The following is an 18518-nucleotide window of genomic DNA, read 5'->3' as shown; positions in this document are numbered from 1 at the left end:
ACATCAGAACCAAGTAATGTCTGTGTATCCTCAAGAAGCAAGTGGCTAATGCTGTGTTCAAATAATTCAGCTGATTCCTCGATGCATGATGGTGGGGCTATGGCAAGAGTATCTGTGGACAAGGAGGCAGAATAAGCCGCTCTGGACTGCGCACTAGTGTTAGCTTGGGTCATAGAGGATGAGGATGAGGATGGTTTAGTAAGCCAGTTCACCACCTCCTCTGCATGCTGTGACTGGATAGCACGGGCAACATCACTAAACAAAGACAAACGTGCCCTGCCTGAGGACTGACCAAGTCCACCTTTTCCTATAAAAGAATGGATTAAAGTGAAAAACCACGAGACTTCTTAAAGGAAACTCCTTTAAGTAAACCAACAATAGCAATCTCTTACTGGGTTTTAGGAAAAGAAAAAAAGAGGAACTCCCAATAATACCTGGGAGTACCTTTAGTACCTGGGTGTACCAGGGAATACCCTTAATATCTGGGCATAACCTTAAATATGTAGGGGTACCTTAAGTACCTGGGAGTAGCTTTAATACCTGGGAGTACCTTTAGTACCTGGGAAATACTTTAGTACCGGGGAATAACCTTTAATACGCGTGAGTAACCTTAAATACCCAGGGGTACTTTAAATATCTGTGAGTACCTTAAATACCTGGGAGTAACTAGTACCTGGGAGTAACTAGTACCTGGGAGTACCTTTAATACCTGGAAGTACCTTTAGTACCTGGGAATAACTTTAGTACCTTTAGTACTGGGGAGTAACCTTAAATACCTGGGAGTAACCTTAGATACCTGGGGGTACATTAAATACCTGGGAGTACCTTTTAGTACCTGGGAGTCACTGGGGGTGCCTTTTGTGCCAGGTAGTATCATTAGTACCTGGTAGTACCCTTAGTGCTGATCGTAACCGTATTACCTGGGAGCCCCTTTATCACCTGGGAAAAACTGGGGGTGCCGTTAGTACTGAGAGTGTGTTGCAGGGAGAGCTGGGAGTAGTGTATGATATCAATAGCAAGTCGGCTTATTATCCCCACTAGAATAGAGGGAAAAATGTCCAACAGGATTGTGATGCCACTCAGTGCACATCTTTCTCCATGTATGCGTTCCTTGATGAGCCAATCGAGGGCGAATACTGCTGTGCATGATGTGATCGAGTTGCTTCTCTGGAAGCCAAGGTCCTGGATCTGGATAATTAATTGGCAACACTGAGAAGCATCAGCAACCTGGAAAGGAGCTTGGACATTACCCAGCAGGTGCTGACTGGGGGCCAGTGAAGAGGAGGTTGGAAACATGGAGGCACAGGAGCCAGAGGTAGGCAGCTGGGTGACAACTAGAAGGAGGGGTAGGGGGAAGAGCACTAGGGAGGCTAGTCCTGAGCTGGTACACCCCAACAAATCTGCCAAGTTGCATGATGCTGGGGATATAAGCTCAGGGTGGCAGTGCTGGAGCAGGCGCCCTCCCCTAGCTGCCAGGGGAGTGACGGCTCCAGTAAGGTAGGGGGCAGAGATACAGGAAAGGTTAGACAAGTGCTGGTACTAGGGGACTCAATTATTAGGAGGACAAAGAGGGCAATTTGTCAGAAAGACTGTGGTCACCGAACAGTATGTTGCTTACCGGGCGCTCAGGTTTGGCACATCGCGGATTGGGTGGACAGATTGCTTGGCGGGGCTAACAGTAATGATACATGTTGGCACCAATGACAAAGTGAGAAGAAGGTGGGGAGTCCTGAAAAATGATATCAGGGACTTAGAGAATAGGACTCTTCCAGGAAAAAGGACCTCCAAGGTAGTTTTCTTTGAAATACTACATGTGCCTTGAGCCACAACAGAGAGGCAGAAGGAGCTTAGGGAACTAACAAGTGGCCGAGGAATTTGTGTAGGAAAGGAGGATTTGCGTTCCTGGAGAACTGGGCTGACTTCTCAGTCGGCTACTAGCTCTTTAGTAAGGACGGGCTGCACCCTAATGGGGATGGTACAGCCCTATTGGAAAGATATATGGTCACAAAGTTGGAGGGGCTTTTAAACTAGGTATTGAGGGGGTGGGGCAGAGGAAGCAAGAGCTGGCAGTGGGCGTAGGACTGAGGGCAATAATGGAGTTAGCAGGGATAATACAGCTGTAACTTCTAATCCTGGGGTAAATGCAAGGGCAATTTGAAAACAAAGCCTGAGGAACACTAAGGGGAAGTTAAAGGGGTTGTAAAGGTAAAAGTTTTTTCACCTTAATGCTATTCTATGCATTAAGGTGAAAAAAACATCTGACAATACCGCCCGCCACAGCCCCCCATTTTACTTACCTGACCCCTCAAAAGTCCCGTGCTTGCCCCCGACATCCTCTTTGCCGCTCAGCATGGCCGTTGATTGGTTACAGTGGATGGATTGAAAGCAGTGCAGCCACTGGCTCGCGCTGCTGTCAATCACATCCAATGAGGCGGCGTTCTGGGGGGCGGGGCCGAGTGATACAGTGAGTGGCTATGACCGCTAACTGTATCACGGGAGCGCGCCCGCAAGCACTCAACACCATGCTACCCTGTTTCCCCGAAAATAAGACCTAGCATGATTGTCGGTGATGGCTGCAATATAAGCCCTACCCCCCAAATAAGCCCTAGTTAAAGTCCTTGTAGGTCTTATTTTCAGGGTAGGGCTTATTTTCGGGGAAACAGGGTAGGGCTTATTTGGGGGGTAGGGGTTATATTGCAGCCATCACCGACAATCACGCTAGGTCTTATTTTCGGGGAAACAGGGTAGGGAGCTCGCATGAAAGTGTTGAGTCCTTGCGGGGGGAGCCGAGACAGCCGCCGAGGGACCCCAGAAGACCAGGTTCAGGGCCACTCTGTGCAAAACGAGCTGCACAATGGAGGTAAGTATAACAAGTTTGTTATTTAAAAAAAAAAAAAAAAAACTTTAGTGATCCTTTAATATGCACCCATACAACAGTGAGAGGAGTATACACAAATGCTAGGAACCTAGCTAGCAAAATGGAAGAACTGGAGCTGCTATTACATGAGGATGATTTAGACTTTGTGGGAATAACTGAAACTTGGTTTGACAGCTCACACAATTGGCTGGCAAATATTCAGGGGTATTCCTTGTATCGGAAAGACAGGGAAGGTAGAAAAGGGGGAGGGATGTGTCTATATGTAAAAAATGATGTAAGAGTGGCAGAGAGGAGCGACATTGTGAATGGGATGAGGGGGGGTGGAATCAATAGGGGTAGAACTTCACAGAGAAGAAGTGGTAAATGAATAGTGGGGTATGTTATAGGCCCCCTAACCTAAAGGAGGAGGAAGAGCTGCGCCTAATATCACAGTTGGAAATGGCAGCGACACATGGAAATGTCATCATAATGTGGGACTTCATTTATCCCGATATTGACTGGGCAGAGGGGACAGTTCACTCATTAAAGGCCCGTAGTTTCATGAATGTCTTACAGGACAACTTAATGTCCCAATTGGTAGATTCTCCAACTAGGAAGAATGCCCTGCTAGATTTATTAATTACGAATGACCCAAGTCTCAGATGTGGAAATACGGGACAACTTGGGATCTAGCGATCATAGGATGATCACATTTAACATAAAACATAGAAAAGGGAGGCACGAGGGTAGTACAAGAACATTAATTTTCAGACAAGCTAATTTTTCTGAATTGCGATCATTACTACATGACATGAATTGGGACCAAATCTTTAAAACATTGAACATGGAATAAAAATGGGAATGCTTTAGGATCATATTAAACAAAGGTATCACACAGTGCATTCCAATGGGCAATAAATATAGAAGAGCAAGGGTTAAACCTGTGTGGCTAAACCGTAATGTAAAAAGCCTCATTAAAGAGAAAAAATGGCCTTTAAACAATATAAAGGGGATGGGTCTCAGTCAGCAATCAAACACTACAAGGAATGCAATAAGAAGTGTAAGAATGCAATCAGGGCCGCCAAAAAAGATTACAAGAGACACATAGCGGAGGAGAGTAAAAAAAATCCAAATAATTTTTTTTGGTAAATAAACAGTAAAAAAGGCAAAATCAAAGCACATTGCCCACATAAAAGATGAGGAAGGGAGGATGGTTAAAGATGACACAGAGAAGGCAACTGTACTAATTGCCTTCTTCTCCTCAGTGTTTACGCAGGAAAGGGAGGGGTATACCGACCGCGACAGTATTGTTAGTGACACATCACAGGGCACACCCCTTTGGCTAAGAGAGGCCGGAGTGAAGGAAAGACTAGATAAACTTAATACAAATAAATCACCAGGACCAGATGGCTTACACCCGGGAGTCCTCAGAGAACTCAGTCAGGTTATAGCCAGACCATTGTTCCTGATCTTTGTTGACAGCATACTGACAGGAATTGTACCAGCTGATTGGAGAAAAGCCAATGTGGTACCAATATTCAAAAAAGGACAGAGACAAATCCCTGGGAACTACAGGCCAGTCAGCCTAACATCGATCGTTTGTAAATTATTGGAGGTGATGATAAGGGACTATATCCAAGAATTTAATGAGGAAAAAAAAAATCATAAGTAGTCATCAGCATGGGTTTACAGAAGGTTGTTCTTGCTAGACCAATCTGTTAATATTCTACAAGAAAGTGAGCTGCCATCTAGACAGGGGAAGGCCCATGGATTTAGTCTACCTGGATTTTGCGAAGGCATTCGATACAGTACCCCATAAGCGCTTAATCTACAAGCTGAGTTCTGCAGGTGTGGACCATATGATTTGCTCTTGGGTTAAAAACTGGTTACAGGGGCGTGTTCAAAGTGTAGTGATAAATAACGTGTACTCAGAATGGTCTGGAGTGGTAAGTGGGGTGCCCCAGGGTTCTGTCTTGGGACCAATTCTATTAAATGTATTCATAAATTATATTAAAGGATGGGATAAATAGCTCAATGTCAGTTTTTTCAGACAACACAAAATTAAGCAGGGCAATAACTTCACATAAAGATATAGAAATTTTACAGCAAGACCTGAACAAAATAATGGAGTGGGCAACTACATGGCAAATGAGGTTTAATGTGGAAAATGTAAGGTAATGCACTTGGGGGCAAAAAACATAAATGCAAACTACTCACTAAGGGGAGAACCGGTGGGGGAATCAAGGATGGAGAAGGATCTGGGGGTCCTAGTAGATGACAGACTGAGCAATAGCATGCAATGTCAAGCTGCAGCTACCAAAGCTGGCAGAATATTAGCATGCGTAAAATAAGGGATATACTCAGAGATAAAACTATAATCCTACCACTTTAAAGAACATTGGTTAGACCACATCTGGAGTATTCTGTCCAGTTCTGGTCACCAGTCCTCAGAAGGGATGGGCTGGAACTGGAGAGAGTCCAAAGAAGGGCAACAAAACTAATAAGGGAACTGGAGGACCTCAATTACAAGGAAAGACTGTAAACACTAAATGTATTCTCGCTGGAGAAAAGACACTTGAGAGGAGATATGATAGTGATTTACAAATACCCCAAAGGTGATCCCAGCATAGGAAAAAAAAATATTCAGTTTCAAGAGTACAAGGGGCCACACATTGAGATTGGAGGAGAAGAGGTTTAACCTTAAACTGCTCAGGGGGTTTTTCACTATCAGGGCAATAAGGATGTGGAACTCTCTTCCACAATTGGTGGTGAGTGCGGGGAGTATTGATAGTTTTAAGAGATTCTTAGATGTGCATCTTAAGGAACACAACAACCAGGGATATGGGAAATAATTAAAGACACTGACACATGTACACCTACACAGGTTGAACTGGATGGACTATTGTCTTTATTCGACCTTACCTACTATGATACTATGATACTATGATATAGTAAAAATATGCACTGACATCTAAAAATATCAAAATTGTCGTGGCCATCCAGTCTTAGGAAGATTTTTCAGGATGCAATTTATTTTATTTTTTATTTCTTTTTTCTCCTCTGGTTTCAAGGTTCCAAATTCATTTCTGACTTCTTTCATTATAGCGTCAAGCAAGTTTTTTGGAATAGCTCTTTTTCCTCCATACCCATCAAAATTTACCTTTTCTGCCACCCATTCTTTACATCTCTCAAATGGCACAAAATGCATGAATAAAAGACGGGCATATAGGTGTGGCTTGACTTGGTGGTCCTCCTTCATGTGGGTAATATCTGCCACTGTCAGAGGATTCATTGGTATGTCAGGCAGAGGACTTCCTCTTTCTGTTGCATGTCTCCCCCTTTTGAGAGATTTTCTTGCTGTTATCTCTAATTGCTTTATTGGCTGTTCTTCTGTTGTTGAACTCTGAGACGAATTAGTGCTAGAAATTGGTTGATGTTCATATCCATTTCCTTGTATCTGGTCAACTTGACAGCTAGAAGTCATAGGCAATACATAGTTTGTTCTCTTTCCTAATGGCCTTACTTTCAAAGACAAAAAAAATAAAATGATTTGTGCATTTGATTCATTTCTCTTTGTTTTTCTAATCATTTAATTATAAACACAGTCATTTTTAATCTTCCAGGTACAGTTCCAGTTTTAACAAAAGTTTTGTTGAGTTTTAGTATGATGGCAACATACGTTCTTTGGTTTATGTCATGTTCTGTACTTACCCCTTACTGCCCACCTTCCCTCCCTTTAACTGGACTATTATGTCCAGGGAGAAAGGGCAAGAAAACCTGGCCAACCTCTGTGGTTGGCTGTCACATTGATCGCATGATCAGGAGCAGCTCTTGCTGATTCCCCATTACCATTAAAGTGATAAAACATAGGGAAATGAGCATTTATTGCAGGAATGTACTGCATAATATTTTTTAATTTGTCCTGACCTACACCAACAAATGTATTGTTTATGTAACACTTTAGTACCCCTCAGTCATCTGTCCAATAAGTGGTTCTTACCTGAATGCAGCTTCTCTTTGTTGACTCTTTCATTCACTGCAAAAATATAACAAAAATTACATCAGGCTCATACATACATACACAGTATACAGTATATAATATTTTTCAACTAAACACCTTGAAATTGAAATATAGGGTATAGCACCCTTGACATTTCACCCTAGGGTCAGCTTCTTGGCAGCAACGGAGTAACGTGAACAGATGGGTGCTAGTCACTTTAATGAACGGACCTCTGGGGGAGAGGGTTAGGGCACAGGGAACCTATAGAACATAGTGAAACTCCAGAAAAAAGGAGCAAAAAATACTTACAACCTTCATAAGAAGAGAACCTTGAAGCTGACCTGGCATTCTGCAAATCCAACTTCTGGCTCTAAGCTACTTACCGGTCTAGCTACTGGCTCCTTAGGGAGAGGTTAGCAGACTCCAGATGAGAGCTAAGCTACTACACAGCTTTTCTAGTACCCCAATTCAGCTGAAGTTCCTCCATGGTGCTTTGATCCCCTTACTCAACACTCTAGGCCTGAGTACCAAACCTCCCTATAAAGAAATGGTCTATGTCCTTCCTGCCTGGGGGAATACTGGTTTCCCAAGGTCACCCCTGAATATTTATACCCTCCCCCAGTCTGCACCACTGGCAATACATCTCCTAGTGATTAGTCAGTGGAGCTATAAATATTCATACAGTATCTTAGGTCATTGTAGCCTACCACACTGTTGCCAAAGCCACTTCACAACAGCAGGCAGAAGCAAACAACACCCAGAGCCTAGCGAGATAAGCTGAAAGCTAAACTATCAATCCAGCTTGGGCTGACTACAGCCAAGCAACTCTAAATTTAAACAGACACTCCTGCTTAAGGAAGAGTAGCTACATGTGCATGTACAGTTGCAAAATTATATGTCTGGAGGCTTTTTCAGAAGGTTTCTTAGTTGATGTGCAGGTATATTAGCAAACCCTGGGATTCCACACCTCCCTTCTTGTATGTCATTATGCTCCTATAACTGCATAAGGGACAGAGACCATCAATGCACAATACATTTGGGCTCCTTCTAGTCTCATTCTGTGTTCTCCTGTCTTCTTTCATTTCAATAGGTTTTTATTAATATTTTCTTGAACAATACAAAGCATAAAAGAAAATAAATAAGAGATAGGAAAATAAATATAGTTATGCATCTCGAATAGACAGATCTTATGTAGATTCAATACAATCTTTCGAAATAACCATACTTGTAATATGTATGCCATTCTTCTACGAAGAGAAGGGTAAAAAATACAACGTTGTATAACTAAGTGTGGGCCCCTAACCGCAACCTGGAACGCGGCCATGGTTCCACTAATACCATTGTGGTGCTCCATACCCCGCGGCACGTGCCCCATCTCCCCCTCTCCCCCACCGCCCCAACTGGGGACAAACTGCGGTGATAGAGAAGGACAGACAAACGTCCTGCACGCCCACGAGGCCGGTGCCCCCCTCCTCTCCATTTCGGGTATTGTGGTTTATATTCAGTAACTGCTGTCTAAAGAGATTTTAGTGTCTCATTCACATAACTTTGAGCTAGTAGTCAACATGGTTTGTGAGTCAACATTGGGATATATTTAACATAGAGGAACATAGGTTACCAATTAGGTAGGTATTGGGTGTTGTGTTTTAGACTTTATTTAGTTTATACCAGTCTAACCATGGCTTCCAGAGTGAGTGCAAAGACTTAGTATTATTTTGGGACGTGGCAAACATTATTTCATATGAGATGTGTAAATTAATGGTTCTTATTATTTCAGTATAAGTTGGTATAGCTATTTGTTTCCAGTGTCTAGTGATTTCTAATCTCATAGCTAATAATATGTGTGTTACTATATTTCTCAATGGGGGGGAGATCATTTCAATTCCTAGAGATAAAATTGCTAATTCTGGTTTCCTATTGGTTTTGGTCTCTGTAATTTGGTCTATTATGTTAAAAATGGCTGACCAAGTGGGCTGTATTATTGGGCATTTCCAGAATATGTGGATCAGTGAACCTCTGTGACCACATTGTCTCCAGCATAATGGTGACGTTTGTGGGTCGAACCTTGCTATTCTCGAGGGTGTTAAGTACCATCTCAGTAATATTTTTTGATAAAGTTCCCATAAGTTAGCACTCTTGGTAGACTTATAGGTGGATGTCAACGCCTTGTTCCACTGTTCAGTCGAGTATATGGTTGACATGTCCATCTCCCATGTTTTCATGGAAGTAGATTTAACAAAGATTGTTTTGTGATTCAAAGTGTTGTAAAATAATGAGATGCCTTTGATGGCAGTGGTGGGGTTCAATAGGTATAAAGCTATTTTCCAAGGTAGCTTAATTGATGGCGTAGGTATTTTTGCTAATAAGTGTGAAATTTGGAGGTATGTATATCGATCTTTATCATTTAAGTTATACTCTATTTGGAGTGATCTAAAAGTTTTGACAGATGGGCCTACCTGGAGATCTGTGACGTAAATAATACCTTTAGATTTCCAGTGTTTAACCTTTAAGTTGGGTATTAAAAGTTGAAGGGATGATATGGGTAAAGGTAATGTTTTATGAGGGGTATCATATATTGGGGTATTTAAAAGAGATTTCCAGGCACCTAGAGCTGCTATGATGGTGGGTGAGGTGTCTCTGATTGTTTGTGTCATAAAGGAGCTTGCCATGAGTAGGTCTGATATTTTACTGTTTGGACTTTGTTGGTTTTCTAATTCATACCATCTGGGTATGTGGATTTGTGAGAACCATTGGCGAATCTGTGCTAGAATAGCTGCTTGGTGATAATCTTTTATAAGGACATGTCCCACTCCTCCCACATTTCTGGCTTTGATCAATTTCTGAAAGGCACATCTGGCTCTTTTCCCTTGCCATAGATATTTATTGACTAGTGATTGTGCCCTGCAGAAAAAAAGAGTTTGGGGCCGGGATGGGGAGGGTGCGGAATAAATAAAGAAATTGTGGTAGTATATTCATTTTGAATGCTGCCAACCTTCCCGACCAAGTCAATTCGGTTTTGGAGATGGCTTCTAACTTGGTGGGGAGTTGGTTTAAAAAAGAGGTGTAGTTTGCTTCAAACAATTGTTTAGTCCTTGCCGTCAAGGTGATGCCAAGATACTGTATACCTTCTGCATTCCAAGAAAATGGATATTGAGCCTTAAGACTGTTTTCTGTGTGTTTGTCTATTCCTAGACCCAGTATATGGGATTTGCTTTCGTTAATCTTATAATAAGATATTCTATTAAACATAGTCAAGGTTTCATATGCCGCTGCCAGCGAAGGACCCGCTTCAGTTAATATCAAAATTATATCGTCAGCAAATAAGCTGATAGTATGGTCTCCTCCATTAGTTGGGAAGCCTTTAATATGAGGGTGGCTTCTAATGTATAAGGCCAGGGGTTCCATCAAAAGGTTAAAGATTAGAGGGGACAGTGGGCACCCCTGCCTGGTGCCGTTTGATATGGTGAAGGGGGTAGACAGGACACCAGTCATATAAACTCTAGCTGATGGTTTAGAATATAAGGCCAATATAGCCGTGAATATCCTTCCATCGAACCCAAATGATCTTAAAACTTCGGCCAGATATTGCCAATGTATGCGATCGAAGGCCTTCTCTGCATCCAGGGTAAGAAGCAGAGAAGGCCTTTTCTGTAGTTCTGCCATGTGAATGATATTCACCAATCTACGGGTAGCATCGGAGGTTTGTCTGTTTTGAGTAAAACCTGTTTGGTCAGGATGAATGAGTTTAGGCAATATGGCTATTAGACGCATTGCTATAAGCTTAGCATATATCTTTAAATCGATGTTTAAAAGTGAAATCGGTCTAAAGTTTGTCGGTGAATTAGGATCCTTCCCCGGCTTCGGCAACGTGACAACAAGAGCTTCTAACATTTAGGGAGGGAGTAAGAGGCAGAGACAGCGGCAGAGTCACAAACTCGGAGTAAAAATGGGGATAGGTAGTTTATGAATTCTCTATAATATTCTCCACTAAAACCATCAGGGCCTGGAGATTTGTTTGATGGGAGGGAACTTATCGTATTATGTAGTTCCTGCAGTGTAAATGGTTGATTTAAGGATTGAGTTTGTGTTTCGGTCAATTTTGGTATTTTTATTTTGGAAAGAAAGTCTTTAATATCTTCAGTTTTGGGTTGTATTGTGTTGGGGTCATCTTTTAAATTATATAGTGTTCCATAGTAGAAACTAAAGGCATCAGCTATTTCCTGAGGATGAAATACTTTTTGTTTAGTTTCTGGGTGTATTATGGAGGGTATTTTAGTTCTATATCTAAGTCCTTTTAAGTTTTGTGCTAGTAGTTTCCCTGCTTTGTTTCCTTGAACATAGTATTTCATTTTTAATCTACGGGAGCATTTTTCAAAATTGTCTAGTAATAATAGTCTAAGATCCTGTCTAAGTTGCGATATTTGTTTGGTTAGTGCTGGGGTGATTGTATTTTTATTTTGGGTCTCTAGAATTGATATGTTTTCAGTTATTTCTGTTAGCCGTTTTTGTCTCTGCCTCTTTGCCCTAGCCCCCAACTGTATCAATATACCCCTCATATACGCCTTATGGGCGTTCCATAATATAAAAGGGTTCTGGACTGATCCGTCGTTAGTGGTGAAAAATTCTTTTAAACTGGTTTGGATAGTCATCTTGTATTCCTCCTGTTGTAGTAAAAAGGGGTTCAGCCGCCACATTGGTTTCTGCTTGGAGGATATCTGGTCGGTTATAGAAAGGACAATAGAGGCGTGATCGGACCATGATATTGTGTTGATAGTAGTGGATGTGGTTTGGAATAGGACCCGTTGGTCTATTAGGAACATGTCGATCCTTGTATAAGTATGATGTGGTGGAGAGAAGTAGGTAAAGTCCCTTTCACTAGCGTGGAAGCATCTCCAGGCATCATAAAGATTGTGGTTGTGGATTGCTGGGAGTAGCTTTGGGACTTTGCGTTTTGGGTGAGATGTTGAGTCTATTTCTGGATCAGAGATAGTATTGAAGTCACCACAAATTATAAGCAGGCCTCGAAGATGGGTAATAATTTTTTTCATTAATTTGTTGAAGAAATGGACTTGTCGCTTGTTAGGTGAGTACACTGTGACTATCGTATAAGTAGTTGAATTTAGATCGCACGTAAGAATTAAGAATCTGCCGTTCGGATCTTTAATTTCTTCATGTATTTTAAATGCTATTGAGTCTCTGATAGCTATCATCACTCCTTTAGTTTTGGAATTCGCGTTGGCAGTGGAGATGAAAGGATATTTCTTGTGTGTGCATTTAGGTGGCGCTGTTGCGCTGAAGTGGGTCTCTTGTACACAGACTATATCACTGTCATGTAGAAGTGCCTCAGTCCATAGGGATTTGCGTTTTGCCGGGTGATTGAGTCCCTTTGCGTTAATAGATAAAAAATTAATTGACATTTTGGTGGGTTTTAAAGCGCTTCAGGATCTTGGAGGGATCTTAAACCAATTCTTTTCCTTGCTGGTATCACGTGTCATCTTTGTGGTGTAGTTGTAATGTGCAAAATAGAAATTAACCATACCTGTGTGTGGCTGTTGAAGAGATGTTTTCGTATGAGAGAACACAGTTGAGGTTGAGGGTTGTTGTAGTGTTCCTTCTTTTGGGTTGACGTCATCGATATCCCAAAAAACAAATAAGAAAAATATAAAAAGAAAACAAAGAAGAAAGTGAAACGGATAAGAAAACTGTAGTGCACTTAACATGGTGCAACGTAGATAACTAGTGCAATGCACACTTAGGCAGCTGTTGCTGCTAATTGGTATTAGGGGTTTTAGTTCAGCCTATAAATCCCGTGTTTCGCCCCCCCAGGGAATAGGGAGCTGAAAAAGGTTTCCGCTGATGTTTAAGCATGGGATTTCGCATTTTTAGCAGTAACTTCTTTCCATTCGCCTTCAATTTGGTGTGGTGTGCTGGTGGTTGGGGAAGTTTCATCTGAGTCCAGGAGAATGCCCCATTCTCTCAATAAGGCAAGGCCCTTATCTAAGGACATTATAACATGAGTGCGGTTTTCTCTGGTCACAGTAATTTTGGTTGGGTATCCCCATCTGTAAGGAATTTTATGGTTCCTCAGAACTTTGGTTACTGTGTTCAGATTTTTCCTTTTCAGAAGCGTGTGCTGTGATAGATCAGCAAAAAATTGCAGATTCTGGTAGGTTGGTGGTAATTGCTCCTGCTTTCTCATATGTTGCATTAAATTTTCTTTAACATGAAAGAAGTGTAAACGTAATAACACATCCCTCGGTATATGCTCAGATAGGTGGGATGGTTTGGGTAAACGATGAATTCTGTCTATTGTGACATGTAATTCAGTAAGGCCTGAATAAAGTCGCAGCATATGAACGCAGGTCGGAAGGAAGTACTGACTCTGGTATTCCTCTGATTTTCAAGTTATTCCTTCTCGACCTGTCCTCCAAATCGGCCAATTTTGCTTTAATCCATTCATTTTCCCCTTCTTTAACTTCATATGCATCAACCAGATTGTTTATGGTGTGAGCATACTCTCCCATTTTAACCTCCACATGATCTACTCTGTCCCCTATTGCTTGGATATCCTTGTTGAATCTGCTCATACATTAAGCCATATCCGTCTGGATAGTGCTTCTCAGGGACATTAGCATGTCTTTTAGTACTGTGTCCATCACTGGTAGATTCTGTGTGGGGAAGGTTTCAATGGAGTCAGGCATCTCCCTCGTGTCCTCCCCTGATTCTGTTGCAGGGCTCACCGGCGAACCCCATCTAGTGCCATCCAGTCTGGGCTTGGACTTAGCTGGGCTATTTGATGATGGGGTAGAGGGACAGGAGTGTGGATTATTAGGGGATGCTGCTTTGGAGTGGCGATTGCCCTGTTTTGATGTGCTTTTAGTGTTTGAGGCCGACCGCGGTGTATAGGCCTCGGCGCCATCTTGCTTACCTCCAGCTTCTGTGATGGAATAAAAGTCTGTCAAGCGCTGGGGTCGGCTATCGTTTCGCCGTTTATTAGGCATTGTCCCGGATGTATCCCGGTCTGAACCGCCGTGAAAACGGGGTGAAATGATGCTGGGATCAGGTTGCTTGGTGCCGCTGTGTCCCTGGGTAGACGGAGCTGCGGGATTATGCGACCATCCGGCTCCGCTGCAGGCCACGCCCCCTCTCCTGTCTTCTTTGATAAGCTACTGTAGTTAATAAAACAAGAAACAAGTGGCAGATATAATAGCAGGAGAGAAAAAAGGATTAGGATGGGGAATAAAAATAGTTCCTATAGAGAACTTTCTGTGTGGGTAAGATAGCATTACACTTTCCTCACATGGCAGGGCCGCATATATCAGCTCTATTTAATGCTAATTAGGTATAAGGTTTGGGTTTGCCACACAGTGAGTTCACAGCAAACTTGGGGTAGGGAGTTTGAGGTTCACAAAACTAGTGAATTTATACAGGGATTGACCATATCAAATTTTAAAGAATCCATCCTGCCTGACCTTTCAACTGTGATCAAGGGTCTAGAAAGGCAAAAAACGGTGTACCACCAGCTGAGCTATAGATTAAGCAAAATAAACCGCAGCAAGGACATTTATAAACAGCTGCATCACTGTCTATCTTGGCAGAAGGTGGAAAGGAAAACACAGGTGTGGCTGAGAAGGGATCTGTACTGAACACATGAGTGAAGCAGGTTAGGTTGTAGCCATTTGTGAGGTCCATCTGGTTCCTTGGAAAGAATGTCATACATTGCTCTTCCAGGAAAAGGTTGCTGCTCAGCCCAACATAGGCAGGACTTGGGCTTCATTTTCATACCTCTGCAGTGTTCGGGGTTGTGCTCTAAGACCCTATTTCCAGATCTCAACAGAAGAAGCTTGATTCCACCCTTCTCAGCCAGGTTGTGATGCTGCTCCAACACCAGTTGCTTCGCTTGAATCAAGTGATACCAATGTTCTTGCATCCACTCATCAGGGGTTCTCACTGTTACAAGCTCACACTCAAAACCAGATTGCTGCCACTGGCTACCTTGTGGGGCTGATGAAGTGTGTGATTCCTAATGATTGACCTGGAGAGGGCAACCTTGAGTTCTTCCAAAAGCTGATCAATGCCCCCCTGTGGTTGGTCATGGAGAGACCAGGAAAGTGTATCACCATTACTGTATGAATGTCCATGTTTGTAGTGAATTGTATAATTGAATAGCGCTGGCCAGGATACCCAGCGTTGTTATAAGGCCCCAAGTTTGGCAGTTAATAAATAGGTAAGTAGATTATTGTCTATGTAGATATCCACATGCCTGTCCAGTAGGTACTCTGCAAACTTTTGGTGATGGTGTTTCGTTAGATATGGCGACCCGTCTGAATCTGACAAAACAATGGCAAGACTACAGCTACAAAAAACAGAAAAGAAAGAGGGCGCACCAACCTAGTGCATTACCACTGATAAACTTTAATGCAGCATAAAAACAGTAAAAATTATACTCACAAACGAGCTAGTAAAGATAGCTTTCAAAAGGGCGCAAAAGCGCTGTTTGTGTGGATCGACACTCCAGGACCTGTTGCCGAGAGGATCAGACCAGCGCAAATGGCTGATGGCTTACGCGTTTCGGGGGAGCACCCCTTTCTTCAGAGCCTAAGCGGGCATTGCAATTTTTACTGTTTTTATGCTGCATTAAAGTTTATCAGTGGTAATGCACTAGGTTGGTGCGCCCTCTTTCTTTTCTGTTTTTTTTAGCTTGAATACCCATTGTTCAAATGAGGGCTGCAAGACGCTAGGCATTACTTCTATAGGTGGCTGCACCACATATCCAGTTCATGGACACCTGAGCGCAGGAGAGGTCTTTTTTTCTTGTGTTTGTAAGACTACAGCTATCAATCCAAGTGTGAAGAAACTATAGTTAGCTGGATCACATTCAGCAGGGTGTAGACTCTGGCAGGCATAAGCAATTACTCTTTCACTCCCATCTTGCTCCTGAGCAAGTACACCCCTTAAAAAGCAAAACAAAAAAAGAAAAAAAACAAAAAAAGCAAAAAAAAAAAAAAAAAAAGACTTTCAGGTTACCATCAGTGTATACAGAGAAGGGTTTGCAGTAGTCAGTAAATGCCAGAATGGAAGCAGCTTCAATTTTTCTTTGAGAGTCTCAAAAGGTTTCGGCGTGAGCCACCTGCCAGTTAGCACTAATGCAAGAAGATTTACCTTTGAAGAGTGCTGTGGGCATTGGTGAAGCCAAAGGGCACTGGGGTTTATGGTTAAGCATTCAATAAATTATTACACAGAATAAAGTCTCCATTTAATAGAGACTAACCATGAGGTATCTCTTATGTATATCTTCTTTAGAAGGGTTAATGTTCCCCATCAGCTTCTTGCTCTTTGTAATCTAGAGGTACCGGGTACCTGCATGACTATTATGTTCTGATACATTTGAAAATATTTTTGTTATGTAGCTCCCTCATGTCTGGAGTTTTGAATTATATGTAAAATTTGAGAGCTGTGTGTATGGCAAGGCCATATCCGGGTTAGGGAGTGCCAGAGTACCAGTGGATAATGTTTATTATAGCCATATATAAATCAACTGTTTTCCCATCATTCCGTAATTGTTGTTATCACATGCCATTAATCTCTCACCACCAGATTATTAAAGATTGCTTATCAGTAATTCAGTCAGCCAGATTCCCAATGGATGTAACAACCCCAATTAGCCATTTAAAGTTCTATATTGACAAGTCTGTGGATTCTGGTTAGTGGTGATAAATCTCATATAGGCTAGAGCTCAGGGCCGGTGCTACCACTAGGCAAACTAGGCAGCCGCCTATGGTGCACTGCTGCCTAGGGCGCCCGGCCACTGGTGTTCCTACTCTCTTCTCTCTCCAGCAACTAAGCAGCTAAGTCTCAGCATCAGCAGGCAGCCGCCGCTCTGTTCGCACATAGTGTCAGAGGCGCAGCGGCGACGGAGGACTGTGTCTGTGTCCCGACTCCCGAATCAATGGAAGCAAGCAAGCATTTATTGATGGGCGCTGGTGAGGCTGCATTCAATGGGGGGTGGGTGAGGCTGCATTTGATAGGCGCTGGTTAGGCTGCATTTGATGGGTGCTGGTGAGGCTGCATTTGATGGGCCCTGGTGAGGCTGCATTTGATGGGCCCTGGTGAGGCTGCATTTGATGGGCCCTGGTGAGGCTGCATTTGATGGGCGCTGGTGAGGCTGCATTTGATGGTTCCTGGTGAGGCTGCATTTGATGGGCGCTTCATTAAAAAGGTGGGCTATACATGGGCAGGGCAAAGGGTGGAGTTAGGGGTGGAGCCAGGAGGGAGGGTGGCAAAATGAGGTTTCGCCTGGGGTGTCAAAAATCCTTGCACCAGCCCTGCTAGAGCTAAAAGTCCAAATTTATGCATAAGACAAGCCCCTTTATGGATCACTGCCTTGCCGTGGTGAAGGGGCTTGTGTAATTCAGTGCAGCTATGAGCTATGCCGTGTAGGCCCAGCCAAGACGGACATGTCACAGTGGAGAATTCTGACAAAATGTGATCCACTTGAGAAGGAAATGGCAACCCACTCCAGTATCCTTGCCAAGAAAACCTCATGAACAGAAACAAAAGGTTAACAGATATGACACCGGAAGATGAGTCCCCTGGACCGTAAAGTGTCCAATGTGCTACTGGGAAAGAGCAGAGGGCAATTTCAAGTATCTCCAGAACTAATGAAATGGCTGGGCCAAAGCCACAAGGACTCTCAACTGTGGATGGTAGGAGTGAAAGGAAACAGTATACAAGGCCTTGCGAGCTACCTACTAGTGCTAATAACTAATTAATAACAATTGTAAGAGCAGCTGCTGACACTAATCGCATACTCATACAGCCGGGGGATATTAAAAAAAAATATATAATATGTGCTGGGCTAACTACCTGTGTATCCCACCGAGATACTAATGTGAAATAATTAAATTAACAAACTTAAATATATGCCGTGGCTAATAAGTAATCAGGCTTAATCCATATATAGCATAATGAACAAAGTGAAAAAAATATATATGAAGTGACATTCAATGCTTAAGTACCAAATCCACTGTGCTGCCTTAATCGCATGAAGCAGCACAGCCCAAAATTGCCTAAAAAGGCACATGATAAAGGTGTGCCAGTGCACCGCTCTGTATGAAGCATAAAAAACTCTGTGGATGTGTGTGTGCGATCTGATATTCCTCCTTTGTAGGCAGCAGGTCTGCCTACATAGACGGACTTTTTATGCGATTTTGGGCTGTGCTGCTTCATGCGATTAAGGCAGCACAGTGAATTTGGTACTTAAGCATTGAATGTAACTTCATATATATTTTTTCACTTTGTTCATTATGCTATATATGGATTAAGCCTGATCACTTATTAGCCACGGCATATATTTGAGTTTGTTAATTTATTTATTTCACATTAGTATCTCGGTGGGATACACAGGAGTGAAAGGAAAGTCTGATGCTGTAAAGAAGAATACTGTATAAGAACCTGGAATGTAAGATCAATGAATCAGGGAAAGCTGGATGTGGTCAAACAGGAGATGGCAAGATTGAACATCGATAACTTGGGAATGGGTAATTTCAACTCGGATGACTACTATATTTACTACTGTGGACAAGAATCTCTCAGAAGAAATGGTGTAGCCCTCATAGTCAACAAAAGAGTGAGGAAAGCAGTACTGGGGTACAATCCCAA

The 18518-nt window shown here is 42.5% G+C and overlaps 1 protein-coding gene across 4 annotated transcripts in view; it reads right to left on the bottom strand.

Moving 5' to 3' along the window:
- Positions 1–5742: 5742 nt before the first annotated feature.
- Positions 5743–18518, bottom strand: part of LOC141148313 (uncharacterized) — a 71699-nt gene continuing 58923 nt past the window's right edge. For 3 of the 4 annotated variants that reach the window (XM_073635632.1, XM_073635633.1, XM_073635631.1), the window contains 2 exons: positions 6858–6893; positions 5743–6379 (listed from right to left, as the gene is read on the bottom strand). In XM_073635632.1, coding sequence (XP_073491733.1) covers positions 5838–6379; positions 6858–6893 — 578 coding nt within the window. In that variant the 3' untranslated portion in view covers positions 5743–5837. The remainder of the gene's footprint in view (positions 6380–6857; positions 6894–18518) is intronic. The other variant, XM_073635634.1, reaches the window with a different exon arrangement.

The sequence above is a fragment of the Aquarana catesbeiana genome, linkage group LG06 (assembly GCF_042186555.1).
Source record: "Aquarana catesbeiana isolate 2022-GZ linkage group LG06, ASM4218655v1, whole genome shotgun sequence".
Classification (NCBI taxonomy): domain Eukaryota; kingdom Metazoa; phylum Chordata; class Amphibia; order Anura; family Ranidae; genus Aquarana; species Aquarana catesbeiana.
This window is presented reverse-complemented; position numbering and strand designations above follow the sequence as displayed.